The sequence below is a fragment of the Thalassophryne amazonica genome, chromosome 6 (genome assembly GCF_902500255.1).
Source record: "Thalassophryne amazonica chromosome 6, fThaAma1.1, whole genome shotgun sequence".
Classification (NCBI taxonomy): domain Eukaryota; kingdom Metazoa; phylum Chordata; class Actinopteri; order Batrachoidiformes; family Batrachoididae; genus Thalassophryne; species Thalassophryne amazonica.
The window spans coordinates 119,112,025-119,130,397 of record NC_047108.1 but is presented as its reverse complement, the minus strand read 5'-3'; the positions used below and the strand labels follow the sequence as shown (position 1 = coordinate 119,130,397).

The 18,373-nt window shown below is 41.6% G+C and overlaps 1 protein-coding gene across 5 annotated transcripts in view; it reads left to right on the top strand.

Moving 5' to 3' along the window:
• Nucleotides 1–18,373, top strand: part of casz1 (castor zinc finger 1) — a 130,711-nt gene that overhangs the window by 71,642 nt on the left and 40,696 nt on the right. For 2 of the 5 annotated variants that reach the window (XM_034173245.1, XM_034173247.1), the window contains exons 3-6: nucleotides 7,546–8,446; nucleotides 8,828–8,896; nucleotides 13,953–14,018; nucleotides 16,472–16,568. In XM_034173245.1, the coding sequence (XP_034029136.1) occupies nucleotides 7,546–8,446; nucleotides 8,828–8,896; nucleotides 13,953–14,018; nucleotides 16,472–16,568 (1,133 nt within the window). The remainder of the gene's footprint in view (nucleotides 1–7,545; nucleotides 8,447–8,827; nucleotides 8,897–13,952; nucleotides 14,019–16,471; nucleotides 16,569–18,373) is intronic. The other 3 variants (XM_034173244.1, XM_034173246.1, XM_034173248.1) reach the window with 3 other exon arrangements.

Here is an 18,373-nt window from a genome sequence, read left to right as displayed (position 1 = left end):
ACCCCAGAATACTTTTCCTAGATAATTTAGATGTTGCATTAGAGCCCTGGTAAGCCAGTCGATGGGGAGGAAAAAAAAAGAAGCAATGAATAAAACGTATGAAAGCAATGACAGAGACACTGGTGGCGACAGATCAAACAGGCTTGACCATGACTTCCATTTGCAATTCTGAGTTCAATGTAAAAGGTTATTATTCATTTCAAGCTGTTTCAAACCCCTCACTATTTACTGGCTGCTAATTAACCAGCCAAACAGCGAGGAAGTTTGAAGCTCCGAATATTTATTTTTTTTCTTTCTGCATGTATCAAATTAGTCAAAAACAAATTCACATAAGGTCATTTATTCTAACTGTCCACTTAAACAAAACACACTTATACTAATTCATGAACATGAACACAGATTGCTTTTTTAAACTGTATTTAATTGGTTTTTACACTTTTTTTTTTAAACCCAACTTCAGCTTCAAATCTGACATTCTTTAGAGTCTGTTTGAACGCCATATATAGCCACGAGCACGCACCTTTATCATCAGCGACACCTCTGTCTGTGCACAGGAGCCGTGCCACGCTGATGGCCATGTTTGGTCAGCTGAGCAGAGATATAATGACCATCTGGTGCCATATCTGGGAGGAAAAACGTGGCCTAATTGCCTCAAATATAGACGCAGCCTGTCTTTGTCCCGTGTTGAATTTTGTCAGCATGAAGTGTCAAGATTAGGAACCACTTATTTGTACATTTTACAACAGCAGAGAGAGTAAAGAGGGTAATGTCAGCGGAGCGGGAGGAGAGTTTTGTGTGTGTTTGAGGCAGTGGCAGTGGGTGATATTACTGCTGGGGCCAGTCTCACCTTAACCCATAAACCATAGTTTCCCACCTGGCGTCACACGGCTTCATTAAGAGTCAGCCAGATAAGGCTTGAGGAGAAAACCCATTTACACGGGGTTTCAGAAAGGTTATCTGGTGTCAGTCTGAGTCTTAATCCTTTCAGATCATTTGCCTTTCAATGATCGCGTCTCTTACAGCTCCACCTGTGAATTAGAGCTTTTAGGAGATAAGTCAGAATACAATATGAAAGAAGACTGTCTGTCTGTCTCTCTTAGACTAAATTGTTGATGTCTTTGTAGTATTCTTGTATTTTTGAGATGCTACAATCCTATAGCAGTCTAAAGCTCTCATGATAGTTTTTTTTATTTCAAAATATTGACCATGATTCTGTTCACAAATGTTTCAACCAGTAAAATGTACAGCCAGATTCATAAGTATTTACAGAGTGTCACGGTGCATCGTGACAGTTAAGTGACAGTTGGTGATACATACATGCGTACATCTTCAACCACTTATCTGGGATCAGGTCGCGGGGGCAGCAGCTCCTGCAGGGGAACCCAAACTTCCCTTTCCTTTGGTGATGCATCCAACAAAAGTTGCACTTTGCACAGTTTCTCTAATCACAGCCACAGAGGTCTATAACTCGAGTTGTCATAGGTGCGTTCCCTCCTCGTTGTCTCAGATGAAACCTGACCAGAAGAAAAAGTTGCAGTTCGTTAACTGGCCACTTGAGCTTGGCTCCAAAACAGAGCACATTCCCATAGGAGTCCATGTTAAAATGTCCAACTTCAGAGCAGAAATAAACATGTTTACAGCCTGGTACGAAAAAAGGTTTTCTTCTGTAGTGATACTTTCCCACTCCATGACACCTGTATGGCAGGTGAATTTTTTTTTCAAACTTTTTAGTTTAAGATATTTTAAGCAATAGAATTCTGTATAAACAGGGAAGTTTGGAGTCCCCTGCTGAAGATATTGCCCCCACGACCCAACTCTGGATAAGTGGTTGAAGATGAGTGGGTATGAGTGAGTGAATTCTGTATAATTGGGGGCATGGCCACTTTGTGTGACAGCAGTTGACTGTAGCTCAGAGTCCGCTCGATGGAGCTGCTAGCTGTTGTGGAGGCTGTGTCTGTTTGGTTTGGAGTATTTTATTACAAAAACCTGGAATAATATGGCTTGTGGTGTGTTGAAATGTCCTAACAGATCATCTTAGAAGACATCCCTGCTGCAATATTCACACCGAGTGACATTCTCATGGTATTTAATGTTGTACACTAACAGGGTTAACACTTTTAGCAACTATCGGTAGCCTGATCCATTAGGTCCCATTAATGCACAGTTACTGAGAAAATAAGTAGCTCATAACTTTTAATGTCCATAACAAATTAAATTGTTAGAATAACTACTGCCCACTTCCCAAAAATATGATTTAAAAACACCCAAACTGAAGTTAGCCTGTTAGCTGGTTTAGACTTGAAGATTAGGGCATTTCAGCCCTCTTTTATCACAGATGGAGCCACCCCATTAATGACTGAATCAGTGCAGCCAGCGCTGCCAACATGGTGACAGGCTTAATATGGGCTGTTCCACTTCTCTATACAGGTATCCAGTATGCAGTGCCTCCGGAAAGTATTCACAGTACTTCACTATTCTCACATTTTATTATGTTACACCCATTCCACAACAGTTGAAATTCATTTTTTCCTCAAAATTCTACTTATAACACCCCATAATGACAACATGGAAAAAGGTAATAAGTTTTTGCTAATTTATTAAAAAATAATAATAAAAGAAAACACCAAGAAATCACGTGTACGTAAGTATTCACAGCCTTTGCCATGAAGCTCAAAATTGAGCTCAGGTGCCTCCTGTTTCCACTGATCATCCTTGAGATGTTTCTACAGCTTAACTGGAGTCCACCTGGGGTAAATTCAGTTGATTAGACATGATTTGGAAAAGCACACACCTGTCTACATATAAGGTCCCACAGTTGACAGTGCATGTCAGACCACAAGCCAAGAATGAAGCCAAATGAATTGTCTGTAGACCTCCAAGGCAGGGTCGTCTCAAGGCACAAATCTGGGGAAGGATACAGAAACATTTCTGCTGTTTTGAAGGTCCCAATGAGCACAGTGGCCTCCATCATTCATAAATGGATGAAGTTCAGATCCACCAGCACCCTTTCTAGAGCTGGCCACACGTCTAAACTGAGCGACCGTGGGAGAAGGGCCTTTCGCTGGGCAAACACTGTACGATATTTTCAGTCGTTGTACTTGGCTCCAGCTCAAACTGTGCAACAAAACCGCAGGGTTTAAAAGTTCAGAGCGCACGATTCATGTTCTCACACTGTACAGCCTGATGCTCTGATGCGATCTGACTGCTCACATTGTACATTCAAAAACCACATGTCGGGCTCATGTTTCCAGAAGTAAAATGTAGGTAAACAGAAGCTTTTTTTTTTGTCCTTTTTAAAACAAATTTATTTACATTCTCATACCTATCAGCGCGCACAGTGAGTGAAATCAGGTGGGGGGGGAGACTGAACGCGCATATGCGCGCGCACACACAGCAGACAGTGGGTGATCAATCCCTGGTCACCCAAGTGTTCATGAGGTGCAGATATCCGCAGTTAAAGGAACAGTCACCATCTTGAAGAGAGCCCTTGGATACAATGCCAGTAATGATTAATGATTAGGATGCAACTGTAGACCCCAGGTTTGGGGCACATTGCACTCTGTAAAAAAAGAAATTGAAGAGAAATAAAAAAAAACAGACAGCAGACAGTCTTACAGCTGTGCAAGGTGTAGCAACTTACTCCCTCATCTGTCGTAAATCCTGTTGTTGTCTGCTGTGTGTGTGTGTGTGCGCGCGCGCATATACGTTCAGTCCCCCCCACCTGATTCCACTCACTGTGCGCGGTGATAGGCATGAACTTTAATATGATATTAGGTTATTGCGAGGGAACGCAATAAAAAAAGAACAAAAAAACAGGACTTTACATGAGATCACTGTTTGCTCTCTCCGGTGTTTGCTCATGCACAGTGTGCGAGGTAATCAGCACGTAGACGCTTGTAGTGCTGCTTCAACAACGCAGAACCCTCACGAGTCACGACCGCCGACCAAAATATCAAACAGGTTTGATTTTCATCCGACCATACGATTCCCGATCGGGAGGTGGTCATAAGATGTTAAACGCAGCTCGTTACTCCATGTAGACTGCACGATGCAGGACGCATGATTAAGCTGAAACTCGGCCCAATCCAAAAAATTCTCGCACGAGTGAAAAATCGGCTGAAAAAGGGCCAAAACTCGCACATTGTAAGCCCAGCCTTAGTCAGAGAGGTGACCAAGAACCCGATGGTCACTCTGTCAGAGCTCCAGCATTCCTCTGTAGAGAGAGGAGAACCTTTCAGAAGGACAACCATCTCTGCAGCAAACCACCAATCAGGCCTGTATGGTAGAGTGACCAGACAGAAGCCACTCGTTAGTAAAAGGCACATGGCAGCCTGCCTGGAATTTGCCAAAAGGCACCTGAAGGACTCTCAGACCATAAGAAACAAAAATGTTCTTGTTTGATGAGTCAAAGATTGAACTCTTTGGTGTGAATGCCAGGTGTCATGTTTGGAGGAAACCAGGCACCATCCCTACAGTTAAGTATGGTGGTGGAAGCATCATGCTGTGGGGATGTTTTTCAGCAGCAGGAACTGGGAGACTAGTCAGGATTGAGGGAAAGATGAATGCAGAAATGTACAGAGACATCCTGGATGAAAACCTGCTCCAGAGTGCTCTTGACCTCAGACTGGGGTGACGGTTCATCTTTCAGCAGGACAGTGACCCTAAACACACAGCCAAGATATCAAAGGAGTGGCATCAGGACAACTCTGTGAATGTAATTGAGTGGCCCAGTCAGAGCCCAGACCTGAATCCGATTGAACGTCTCTGGAGAGATCTGAAAATGGCTGTGCACCGATGTTTCCCATCCAATCTGATGGAGCTTGAGAGGTGCTGCAAAGAGGAATGGGCAAAACTGCCCAAAGATAGGTGCACCAAGCTTGTGGCATCATGTTCAAGAAGACTTGAGGCTGTAACTGCTGCCAAAGGTGCATCAACAAAGTATCGAGCAAAAGGTGTGAATACTTATGTACGTGTGATTTATTACATTTTTATTTTTAATAAACTTGCAAAAAATTCAAAATAACTTTGTTCATGTTGTCATTATGGGGTGTTGTGAGTAAAATTCTGTGGTGAGAAAAATGAATTTACTCCATTTTGGAATAAGGCTATAACTTAAAATGTGAAAAAAGTGAAGCGCTGTGAATACTTTACAGATGCACTGTGCATACAGTCTATGGTTCCCTCACTAGTCTGCTTACATAGTCAGAAGTATTCATTGACTTGTCCGCCACCTGACTTATCTGAAGAAAACTGGCTGTAAAAGTGATGATTTGCCTTAAAAATAATCCTCATATTCAGTTTGTCCAGTGTAGTTTGAAAATGTAGAGACTTTATATAACAGTGGCTCTAATTCCTAAATGATTAATGCAATATTTTTAAAACCCTTGAATTAAAGGTACTACACATCTACACTACAAGCACATCATGATTATTTCATGTCATCTTTATTGTGGAGGTGTGCACACTGCCAAAATGACAACAAAATTATCCCACTGTCCAACTGCTTATGGACTCGACTGTACTTATATTTTCTGTGTCATTCTGGTGCGGGTGCGCCGGCTCTAAATTTAGAGCTATATGATCTACTGTGACCTGAGATACTCTTACAAATACAGAAGCAGAAAATGCAACCCAGCAGTAAGGTTATCAGCACCTAAATCAAATCACATGTTACAGCAGTGTTTAGCTAAATATGTATTAGAGCGTCGCTATGACATGTTCAGGTTTCTTTAGAGTAATATTTTACACGGTGTCGTATGTGTTCTCATGTTAGCAGCTTAAAGGACACGTTGTAGAATTTGGGAAAACTGGACCGCACACTGACTCCTTACATATGCAGTTTGTCACTTTGCGGTTTCAGTCCATGTGAAAACATGGTAGATTTGATAGAAATGAAATGTAGCAAACACGCTGGTATTTTCATCTCAATACTCGATCCATTTCTCTTAAATTTTTGATGCTCTTTCGATCCGCCGGATCGTCTTTCATCCTGATTTGCAGCGGCGAGGAGCAACCCCGTAGCAGTGAGTGGAAATTTGGGGATTATTTTACATGCTGCGCAGTAGATGTGAAAAGCAGGGGGAGAGTGACTGATTTAGCAATAACATAGAAATGTGAGACAACAGCAGAAATATTTGTGTATTAATTACCTGGGTGGTGGATTGTGTTACTTCAGGCCGGCTCATGTGTGCTGTGGTGGGGCAAAAAAAGCAATAAACTATATTTTGGTTTTGGACTCAGGCCCTGAGACTGTGCCAAAAGTGAACCAAGAAGAGCAGAAGTTTGACGTGACCTGGTGTGAAATGATCATCTGATGCCTGCACTCTGGTGTCCTGGTTAATGTGAAGTTACACAACATGAGTTTTTAGGAATTGATTAGTGAGCATGAATGTAAAATTCACCTAAAAGGTTCTTCCTCGCTTTTCTGTATTTCTGAGTTTTTTTTATGCAGAGCTTTGCTGCTCCGTTGCTTTCAGACACAATCATTTCCCCCCTTTTCCCCACCCACTCTTTGACCCCTTGCACTAACCTGGATGAAAGTTAATGAGCCAGAATTAATCTCCACGTAATGCAATTAAACTATACATTGACTACATTTCGTCTGTGTCCTTCAGGCAGTTGTCCAATTTAATGGATTCTTCAAGCAAAAGTGATGATGCAGCCCACAAATGTGTAAAATGATTGAGGAAAGAATTCATTCTTTCATTTTTTGAAGGTTAAAAAAATAATAAAGTTCTTGTCAGATATTGGCGTCCACGCTTCGAAGGGGGATTTTATGAACTGTCCTCAATAATTTCTTAGAAGATGGTTATAATTATAAAGTTATTGTTCAGCATCAGTCATGTAGAAATCTACAGGGAAAAACTCCACTGTTAGTGCAGCTTAATTTCTAAGAATTTTTGTAAACTGAAGGAAAAAAGTGAAGGGTGTCGATTTCCTTAGTGAAAGTTTTGCTTCAAATCATCTTTAATTCATTTTGATTGAACACCGAGTTTAAAAATGTCTTTAAAAAAACATTCTTTCTTCTTTGTGTCCCTTTAGTAGATCATCATGTGCAAACTGTGCAGGACTGAAGCAAACGGACAAAGAGACAAACAACTGCAAATAATTTTATAGCTAAATAACATTTAATGGCGTCCCTTAAATAAGTAATGTGGAAGCATTGAGAAGAATGTCTGTTTATTGTAATGTTGCTAACAGTTTGGCTTAAAGTCTTCTGGTAGAACAACCAGCTGAGAGAAAGTTTTCTTATTAAATGGTCCAACTCCATACTGTAAATAACACATTTAAATAACATTAAGATTATTTGGAAAAATAGTACGTCAAACTAAACAAGCCCAACTGAAAGCATCTCCCAATATCAGCTCACAGTATTAAATTTAATCCCATAAATGAATAGATGCACACATTTGTTATTTTAACAAGTTATTTTCTTTTGTTGCAAAAATGTCCAACAGCGCCACTAAAGAACTTGAAGGTTTAAGCAGCAGTAGGACTCCATGAATCTGACTTCACAGTTCTGTGTTTTTATTTTCGTCTGTGCAGGCGAAGCATTGGCCCTGAGAGACTATGCAGCCAACACCATGAATGAGTTTTTAGGAATGTTTGGATATGATGATCAGCAAGTAAGGGATGATCTGACCAAGAAGATCAGCTTTGACAAGCTCAAAGCTGCTACCTCAGACCCCTCATCCCTCAGCAGTGAAGAAGCCTCACGGCGTGCCCGCTTCTCCAAGTATGAAGAGTACATTCGCAAGCTGAAAGCTGGTGAGACCCTCCCCTGGCCGGTGTATGCTTCCCCACCCAAACCAGAAGACCTCAACTCAAAACTGGTCCAAGACAAGAGTACTACCATGCTGCAGACCTCCGGGGGCCTTCCAACATCCGAGGCACAGATCTACCCATCCGGCCTGGACCATAAGCAGGCAGGAGGACCTCAGCTGGGAACATCCCAACCATCAAATCTATCTCACGTACAAAATATAGCATCCCGAGCCTCTAAGTATGACTTCTTTATTCAGAAACTGAAGATGGGGGAGAGCCTTCAGCAGCAGAATGGTAACGCTTACAAGCGACCCTCCAAGTATGACTTGGAGAATGTCAAGTTTCTCCACCTGTTTAAGCCTGGTGAGGGTAGTCCTGACATGGGAGGTTCAATTGCCTTTAAGACTTGCAAAGTTGGCCGCCCTTCCAAATATGACATCAGAACAATACAGAAGTTTATGCCAGGAAATCCAGAAAGCTCACTGATGCCCAATGTCCTCGCTGCAGCCCCAGGAAACCCCGGCACTCCTGGTGTCCCCACAGTAGGCGCTGCTGGGGCCAGCATTGCCCCTGCACTTACAGTGGACCCGGCAGGGCATATAAGCTTCAACACATCTGACTACTTGAAGTCCAGCTTTTCCAAAACTGACTCCATTACCACAGGCACCGTGTCCTCTGTAAAGTAAGTCAGCAAACACTAAGTCAGCATATAAAAAAAAAAAAAAAACACTGGGAAAGCACAAAAATACACCAAGGCTACACACCCAACTTCATTTCAATGATATTAAACATTTACTTTTCTAAAAATTTGAATCTGAATCTTCATCAAAATACACACCGAAACACAGTGTTGACTTTTAGAGAACAGCTAAATCCTGATACCGTATTTGAGTGGAGTCAGGTTCCCATCCACTGACTTCTGGACAATTAAATTTAACATGTTCCCATCATATTTTGAATAATTTGGTGTTTTATTACATGGATGCTTATTACCATCATCTCTGTTTTGCATGTTTGACAGTTCTTTGTTGTATTTTGTTTATTTGATCCTTGTTGTTGTTAGTATGGCCAAAGGAGGTGGTCACCCCACTGTGTCTGGTCTGCTTGAGGTTTCTTCTGCAAAAATGCACAAGTGAGTTTTTCCCAACCACTGTTCCGTATGTCTTTGCTCTAGGGAGTTGGTAAGGTTAGACTTTACCCTTGTGAAGCACCTCTGCCTGAATTATGTTGTTACTGCATCTTTGGAAAGGCACTAGGTCCTCCTGGAATGAATAAATGTGCCTAAAATGTTCAGTCCTACTTAGAGAGATCTGGTTGAGTTGTATTACACATGTTGTGAAGTAACATCGGGCACTATGTCCCGTTTGTACAAATTTTCTTGAGCATGATTCAGTACACAGGTGCCTCTTTATTTTGGACTCCTTTGTCTGGACAAGGCCTAGAGCACTCCTAGAACACAGATAACTTTGGACCACAGGTCTGCCTGGGTGGTCGTCAGTCAGGACACAGTTACATGAGGAGATGGATTTGATTGTTTTGATTTAGCTCATCACCAGCTCCTACACCTGAACTGACTAGACATGATTTTAAATTCTGCATATGAACAAAGACTAGTTTTACTTCTGCCATACATTCAAGAATTTTGATACTTAAGAGGAGAAAATATTTTTCCACATTGGGGAAAAAAATTGTACCATAAAAAGATTTGACTTTTTGGCAGAGGTGAGCACAGCTAACCAAAAAGTTAGCTTCAATAACCATTAATCCGAAAAACTGAAAAGTTATCTTTTATGACGCCAAATCAATAAACTGCTACAAAATGTATCTTTATTACAGATAACCGATAACTTTTAGTATTGATTCGGATGCGGCCACATCAGATTACACTGTCGGCTTCTGATAAACCATTTTCACTTTAAGCGCCGCAGGGGCTCCTGGGTAAACTCAAGTATCACAAACACATAAGAACACACAAAAAAATGAATGAATAAAAAATAAAACCCCAAACACTGTCATCATCTTTCAAAAGCAGTAAAACACAGCATTAGAAGTCACAGTTTATCTCGGTATTAGATACACTTTCATTTACGAACTAAAAGCTGCTTCTTTTTTCACATGCTTTGAACTCTGCGGCTTAAACAACCGAAATACATCCATTAATGCATTGATTGGCAGAGTAAAAGACACGTAGTAAATATAAATTCTTACCCGTTAGTTTCAGTGGGATTCATTAAATTCTGAAGAAATAATCAACATAAAGTGTCCTGATAATCCAAAATGGTGTCTAAGAAAAGTCCTTCTGTAACACAACTGCGCCGTGAGATCTCCTCTCTCCCACCGAGTCTTGGTGATTAAATTATGCCATCAGCCACAAAGAAATAAAGTAAAATAATGTCAAAATTAGTCCATTTTGTTTCTGCGTTGAGCGGACGGTAACACTCACTGTAACGTCCAAAGTGAACCTGAACTACACTACCCACAATGCTCCCTGCGTTGACTGGCCAATCACGTTTTGCGCTTAATGATGATGTCATCAGCAAGCAACAGCCACAAACACACAACAGATGGACTAAAATGTTTGATTTTAGGGTTTACAAACATTTTTGACAGTTAAACTTTGCTCACTTTACCATTACTAAGTTTTCTGTTAGCAAAAACATTAGCTTCGCTAATTATCAGTTATCGGATTAACTGAACGGTGCATACATGTCAACCTATACGGCTTGTCTGTAAATTATACAGATTTTTCCGAGTTTCAGTATCATGCGGATGTACAAATAAAGTCTTACGGATATTCAGAGTTTGGTCTGCAGCGGTTCTGTAATCAACCGTTTCTGCAGCGCGACTCTACTTTGATGCGTGAACCAAATGAAGCAATGCTTCGATCCACTAGCTCGTTGGTTCTTTGACTCGCTGCTCTTCAGAAACTGCAAGTCCGCTTCTTAACTCCTCTCAAAGCCATTAAAATACCGTGAGTCACTTTTGTGTGGATTAAAGTCACTAACTGAGACTCTTGTCTTGTTGCAGTCAAGAAACGAGAATCGTCCTCCGTTCCGTTGCACAACTCCAAAGGCTGCGCGGCTCTCTGCCGAGACAGAGTCCAGTCGGAATTAATAACTTCAAAACGAATTGCGCTTTAAATAAAATGACACCTCTTTAAAACATTGTAATACAGACAAGAAACTACAGTTGACTAAAACTTTTTTTTCTTCCCAAAATGAGACGTCCTGCATTCTTTATGAATTACATCCTGACGTGCAGCACAGCGAGCTGCAAGAGCTCAGCTCAGATGTATGGAAAGACATTCATGCCAATAATGTCTGAAAGGAAATGCTTTTGACAAAAACTACAGAGTTTGTTTGTTTCTATTTATGTCTAGAGATCAAGGATCCACCATGTAGAGTTTATTATGTCCAAAGTTTAAGGATCCAGTGACCATTTTCATATTTATTTACTTTATTCAATTTATTTTTCATGATTTTATTAATGTATTTCCATTAGTGACAGACAGTTCTTGTTTCTGTAAAAAATAACTAAATTTGACACATTCAGTTCGATAAAATTCAGCTTGACGCATGAATACTAGATCGCTATTGTTTGAAATTCAACTGTGGAGGAAATACTAATGATCCTGACTTTAATGTCATTGTGGCAACTCATAATTTGTGGACAAAAACCCAGTTATGTGACACCGCTATGCGGTTGTGTGTCCTGTAATAAAAGTGATTTTGGTACGATTTGGAGGTTATAAGGATTTTGTGTTGATTTTATGGATTTTCTCACTTGGTTATACAGGTGGACCCTCAAAGGGGTTGACATGTATAACTGTGCCCACCACTGCTTTGTGGAAGGGTGAAAATATGTAACAGTTTTTTTGTAAACAGGGTAGAATTTGTATGATAATCCTGAAAAAATGTTAGTGAGTGATTCAAAATCGTGTCAAACATTTTGTTGGAGAAAATGGCAAAAAAAAGAGAGTATAGTAAATGTTTGTTGGACCAAAAGAATCCAAGAGTCAAAATTACGGGGCGGTAAGATTAAAATACATTTCAACAAGCCCCATGCTGGTGCTGTCTACACCTAACAGTTATTCTTGGGATCATGGCCTAAAATTTCAGATATTTGAGATATTCTAGTAGTTCAGTGAGAAAAGAGTTGTACTGCCAATATCTAAATTTGGGTTTGATTAGCAGTCATGCTTCCTGTTTGTGCTTCTTTACAAGACACTCCAACTGCATTCCATTTCACTCAGCTGTAAATGGGTACTATTGGCCTTAGCTGGAGAATTTAACCTGCTTTGGACTCACGTCCTGTTCAGGGGGAGTCGTGGACTCTCATCCACGTCACACTGTGGAATCTTGTAGGGCTTCTTCTGAGTTATTCCTACAACAGACAGTCTTAATGTCATTTCACCTTCTTAGCAGAAGGAACTAGATATGAATCACCTACTGGATCTGGACCGAAGTGTACTTGTAGTTAATTATTTGTGCTGCACATCTCTTCCAATTTGACACGAATGAACGTTCAGGTGCAGATCATATCAGACTTTGGTGGCCTCTTCCATTTATAAAAAATGTCTTTATTCAATGTGCTTGACAACAATTGGTTCATTAGCTTTGAGTAATCTTGCTAACAGCCAAATAAACCAAACACAAGTGCGAACATTTAGCAGCGGTTGTTACTGGAATTTACAAAACTTGATCACGACCTCCTGTCTAATTACTTTTTAAAGTATTTTCACTGTTGGTGACAATAGTTAGTGCTTATTCAGAGGAATACTATGCGACATACTGTATTTGTTATTTGCATGCTACCTAGGCATCTGTTATTAAACTCACATAAACTATTATTAAAATTGGAGTTTATAGTTTGCTGGTGGACTGAAGCGGTTCCGTGCTCAGAGGTCAGTCTTCTTCACACTGATGTTCTCTCAGTGGAGCACCTTGGAGCTAACGTGGAGCTCACATACACTTAACTGCTACTGTGAGTCGGTTAGCCTTGCACAAAGGTAATTGCTACCTCCACGGCAGCCAACAGGAATGTAGTGTGAAACACCGCATAGCGCCCAATAGATCCACGACATGATGAGTTGCGAAGGCACATGAAGTGTTTACTCGCTGTAGCACTCCGTGGAGACTGATTTAGCACAGTCATCGCAAAGTGACTGACTTCCTTCGTTTGGCTGGGGTGTAACAACTCTCCCTTTAATTACTTTGGAGCCATGACTAACCTCCCGGCGAGTCACAGGGGCCGACTCAACACCGCCTGACGAGTGCACTTTAAAAGAAGCAAACGAGGGGTTTGGGGAAGTAGCTTCCAGTCTTACGCAGTACCGGTAGCAAGCGGCTCTCAGACTCCGCTTGATTGGTTTTTGACGTCGTCTCTCGTCAAAGCCAATCAAAGATGCTGCTTAAGAGTCCTCAGGCCTCTTTCCCTCCGGCTTTGGCCTTTGTCAGGTTGGGGCACAGTTGAACAACAAGCTTGAAAAACTGAACCAGACTGGTCCTTGTTTGCAGGAGGTGGGGGGGGGGGGGCCCCTCCCTTCTGGGCCAGATTAACCTGGGGTCATCCCCCGTGTGGAGCTGCTCACATGGAGCTAAATGCCACTGCTAAGAGGGCGTACTGGATTCTGAGCGGCTTCCTGTAGCCGTGCCACTTGCAGCTTCATGACTGATGACATCACGGGGGACGCCTAGTAGCCCTCAGCACGCCCTGATTAATGTACCAAGTCACTCAAATGTCCCTGTGCTGCTATTTTAAAATAAGTTTTTTTTTTGTTTTGTTTTTTTAAGCTGCATTATTGCTTTAGAGACAACTTGACGTCAGCGTCAGCTCCGAGGCCACGAGCGATTAGCAGAAAAGACCGTTTCAGAGGTTTTCTTCCACATCCCTATTATCTCGTTTTGCATACGAGCACTCGCCAAAATACCCCCCATAAAAGATTAATGTCCCGTTGCTCCTGCGTTTTGCCTTTCACTGGGTGGAAGACCATGCATCAACGTGCACGCCTTCCATCCAGGATTCATAGAGCACATGAAAACGCCGTTATGCCACGAGAAAATGTATATTGATAGTCCAAAGTTTGGGAGCGGCTTGTAAGTAAATATTGTGTCAGTTTGTTTTTATTAACAACAAGCGGCCCGGCCTCACCATTAATCCTGTCTCCTTTGTGTTTGCTGGTGCATTAGGAATGGCCTGCCACCAGATAAACCCGCCAGCGAAGACGTCAACCTCTACCAGAAATATATCGCCAGGTATGCAAATCCCTCATTGTGCAGCACCAATGAAAAAAATGGACCCAAAACACTGGAGCTTTTTTATCCACTGACATTGTTTTATGAAGTGCTGCAACCACACAGTGCTGCCGCGTGACAGCGTTTTCTGCGCAGTAAATGAATTAAGAAAAGAATTTATGTGCCGAGATGGAGAAGGATGACGGGTAATGAAAGAGTAATGGTTTGGTGGTACCTGACTGTAACGGGTGGAACCTGCAGGAAAACAAGAGATCATAAGTGGGGGTGATGCCTGCGCGAATACATGAGAAACTCAACAATCTAAAACGACAGCGACTCGCATCAGCAGAAAATAAACATCAGGGCAGAGGAGGTGGATTGTGTTTCAGTGGACACAGAACAATAACCCCCCCCCCCCCCCCCCCCCGAAACATTGTGGATTAATTTTCAGCCAACACAAGAAAGGTGATTATCACTTGTTTGTTTATTCAGTTTAAAAAGAAAGAAGAACAGCATTTGAAAAGCCAAAGTGGCTTTGGCGTTAATGATTACTTCTCCAAGCCCATAACATGAAGGGCACAAATCAAAGCCTTGGCACTGACAGACACACACACACACACACACACACACAAACACGTATCCTCTCCTGCACACACTCACACACACATGCACACAAAACCCCTTCCTTGGACTGATTACATTTTGCAAGAAGATTTAATTAAGGAATTTTTAATGAGGCTTCTGCTGGCACTGCCAAGAACTGTTTTGATATTTGCGCTGCATAATGCATAAAATTTGTCTAAACATCTCGGCAGTTGATGCACGGGGAGGCTGCAGATAAGCCCAGATACAGTTTCAATTTCCGTGTTGGGGAATGGAAAAAAAAGAGAAAGGGAAGAAGAGGAGAGAGGGAAAAAAATGGGAATGGAGGGCTCATAAAAAGGGCAAATGTAGCACGGGGGGGGGGGAGCTAATGAGTACAGACTAAAACTAAAAACCAGCTTTTGTAAATGAATTTTTTTTTTTTTTTACACACGAACCTGGTGAAAATAGTGGAAACAAACTTGGCGTGCTCGCCGTGCTGCAGCTCGACGTTTTAAAGAGCTTCCCTGGTAATGTTTAGTTGCAGTTTTCACTCTTTAAATGCTTTCATGCAGCAGCTATTGCCTCAGCACTTTGATCTGTGTATCTCTGTTGTAACTGGAGATGCGCTGCAATCTCTGTATCGTGGTGATATTAATATTTAATCTGCTGCTGAATAGCAGCGGCCCATTAGGCCCCCTGACGCGGCAAGTGGGAATTGTCCAGAGGCAAAGTGATACAGCTGGGCAATGAGCAGAGGGGTGGGCCAAACCCTCAGGGGGACTCGGGGGGGGCATGTGCATAAATGTTTGTGTGTGTGTGTATGTGTGTGTGTGTGTATGTGTGTGTGTGTGTGTGTGTGAGTATAGAGCACACTAATGGGTTGGGACATATGTTGTTTTTTTTTTTTCTTTCCATGTACTCACCAGTTCTGGATTCATATTTTCCGAAAGAGACGTCATCCGAGTCTCCGCCTCTTTCAGCGTGTTTTACACACACAGACACACAACCAACTTAAAAAGAGTAGTGGATGTGCCGTTCAATTAGCTTAATGAACTCAGCAAAGTGATCTGTAAATGCAGCTCTGGGATAATCCTAACAAGGAAAAACACAGAGAGAGAGATGGAAAAAATATTACTTGTCCCTCTCTCCGCTGCACTCCGAGCAGATGGAGTTCTTGGCAGCGGCAGCGTAAATGTTTATTTGTGTGTTTTCAGTTGTAATTGGAGGATTTTAACAGTCATCATCGTCAGGCTTCTAATCACCTCAGTAAAAGTGGCTCTACAGTAGTGAGCAGTGCACTTTTTGTTTGTTTTTTTTAACCAGAAATGGCAAAAGCTTCGTTTTTGGGAGGTTTTTTTTTTTTTTTTTTTTTTGAGGTCTGTTTTTTTTTTTTTCTTTTTGGTGAAACGTCTCTGGACACTTGATAGTTTTGTCACACAGTAAAACATTCTGATTAACCAGCAGGAACTGTGCATTGATTTGACAAGGGGCTTTCATGGTGTTGAGCAATAAAAGTAGTCAAAGGATTCCAAATCCTTCAGAGAGTGAGTGCACGTGTGAGTGTGCACACTTGTCAAGAGAACGGGTTCCAATATAATAAGAGTCTCTTACGGCTGCTTTGGAAATAAATGGAGCTAATTTGGCTGAAATTGGTGTGACAGACGGGTAAATTGTGGAAGCAGTGTGCAAAGCAGAAGTCAAGTTTGAAGGTGAAACAAACGTGATGGTTTTGAAACCCCCACTCACCTGTCATTTTTGTCAGATTCCTTATGTTTTAAGTGTTTATCTTAATGCACCTCGTCGTTCTTTCTTTCTGTAATAGAGAGGTCCCCATGCTGTGAAGCAGTGCTGGGTCTATCAGTGAAAGGTTTCCCATTTACGGTTTTCAGGTTTTCTGGAAGTCAGCACTGTGGACATGTGCACTGTGCCTACCAGTATCGAGAGCATTACCACTGCATGGACCCTGAGTGTAACTACCAGGTGAGCGTGAGTATTTTATCACTTTTTTGAGCTTTGCACAATTACATATGAAAAGTGTTTGCTCTGAATGCTGCAAACTCCAGAGTGACATCACTGTCTGCTTTCATTCAGATTCACTTGACCACAGTAACTGTGAGATAAAAATAAAATAAATAATAATAATAGTAATAGCAACAAAATAGTAAACCTTCAACACCTAGATCGAGAGGTCATAAGTAATTGAACAGTTGACTGACAGTTTCCTGACCAGGTCTGGATTCCTTCCTCATTATTCCACAGTACATTCAAGAGTTGATTCAGAGTGTTGAATTTGTATTTGATAGCTATTCATTGGAAATCTCAATATGAAGTCCAAACACATGCAGGGAAAGGAGGCCATGACTGGCCTGACAAAACAAAATAAATCAACAGACAGATCGCACAAACTTTAGCAACAATTTGGTCCATTCATAAAGAGAACTAATGCAACTACACAACATTAAGAGGACTAGAAGACAACTTAAGAACTTAAGTGGATGATTGTAGAATTCCTTCCCTGGTAAAGAAAAACTTTTTACAACATCTAGCCAAGTCAAGAACACTCCAGAGGGGGCAGGTGTATCATTGTTAATACCTACAATTAAGAGATGCCTTCATGAACATACATAAATACATATAGAGGGTTTACGACAAGGTGCAACCCATTAGTAATACCCCCATCACACCAGACGCCGAATGAAAACTCGAACCACATTTAGGAGGTGCATTCATGGTCATTGGACAGCAGTCTGAGTGCAGTCCAAACACTCGGGCACAGTCGTGCGGCTGCCCCCAATATTTTGTTCATGTTCAAAACAGTCAGGCGCAGTTGAAGTGGAAAAATATCAAACGGCAGTCGAAGTGCCATCTGACCGCAGTCTACACAATCGGACGGTGCAAAAACGACATTTGTGATATTCAGATCGTGTTTGGGGGACGTATTCACCACGTCGAACCCTGGCCGAATGTCCTGAATATCCCTGAATGCATCACAAGTGCAGCAGGCTTATTTTCTGCCGAACCTCAATGGGACCGCAATCGTACAGCTTGTAAGTGCATTCTTATTGTCCTTACTGCATTCTAGCAGCTGTTCAGGTACTCGTTCAGGGTTCCACCTATGGTTGTACTGCGTTCAGAGGCCCATGCACATGACATGTGCAGTGCACATATCAGTCGGGGTGGGTCAGAGTGTAGTCTGGGTATTTGGACAGCTGTCCTCCACAATTCTTAATCCTTCCCAGATGTGGCACGAATAGTTTTTTTTTTTTTTTACATTTGGCCTGATTCAGTGTGGCTCGTGCTGATTCATATTAAGTATGATGGGGCCTTAAAACTCAAGAACAGGAAGGCCAGATTAGACCTAGTCAGAAAAATGCCTGCCTAGTTCTTGAAGAAGGTTCTTTCTTTTCTAATAGGGTTTTAAAAAGGTATACTGTGTTTTGCGCCATCTGGTATGCTTAGTTATCACATTACGGGTCAACCTTGTTTGGCCATTACTTTGGAGATGAAGTATTCAACACAGTCAAACTCTTCCATTTATTTGTCTTACTTATCAAAATTTGAGCAACTTTAATTTTTGACCTCTTTACAAACTGAAATTTGTCATTTTTGTTGTTTTATAGCCAATGTGGTGTAGTTTTCAGTATGACTGGAGCATTTATAAATGTTGACCCCTGTGTAATCCTACCTGGATATATACATTTTTGTGTAAATTCTGGTATACTGAGGCTGCATTTTAAAAGTTGTTTAGTCCCCTTCAGTGGCACCGATTAGATCTAAATTGGCTTTGGGCT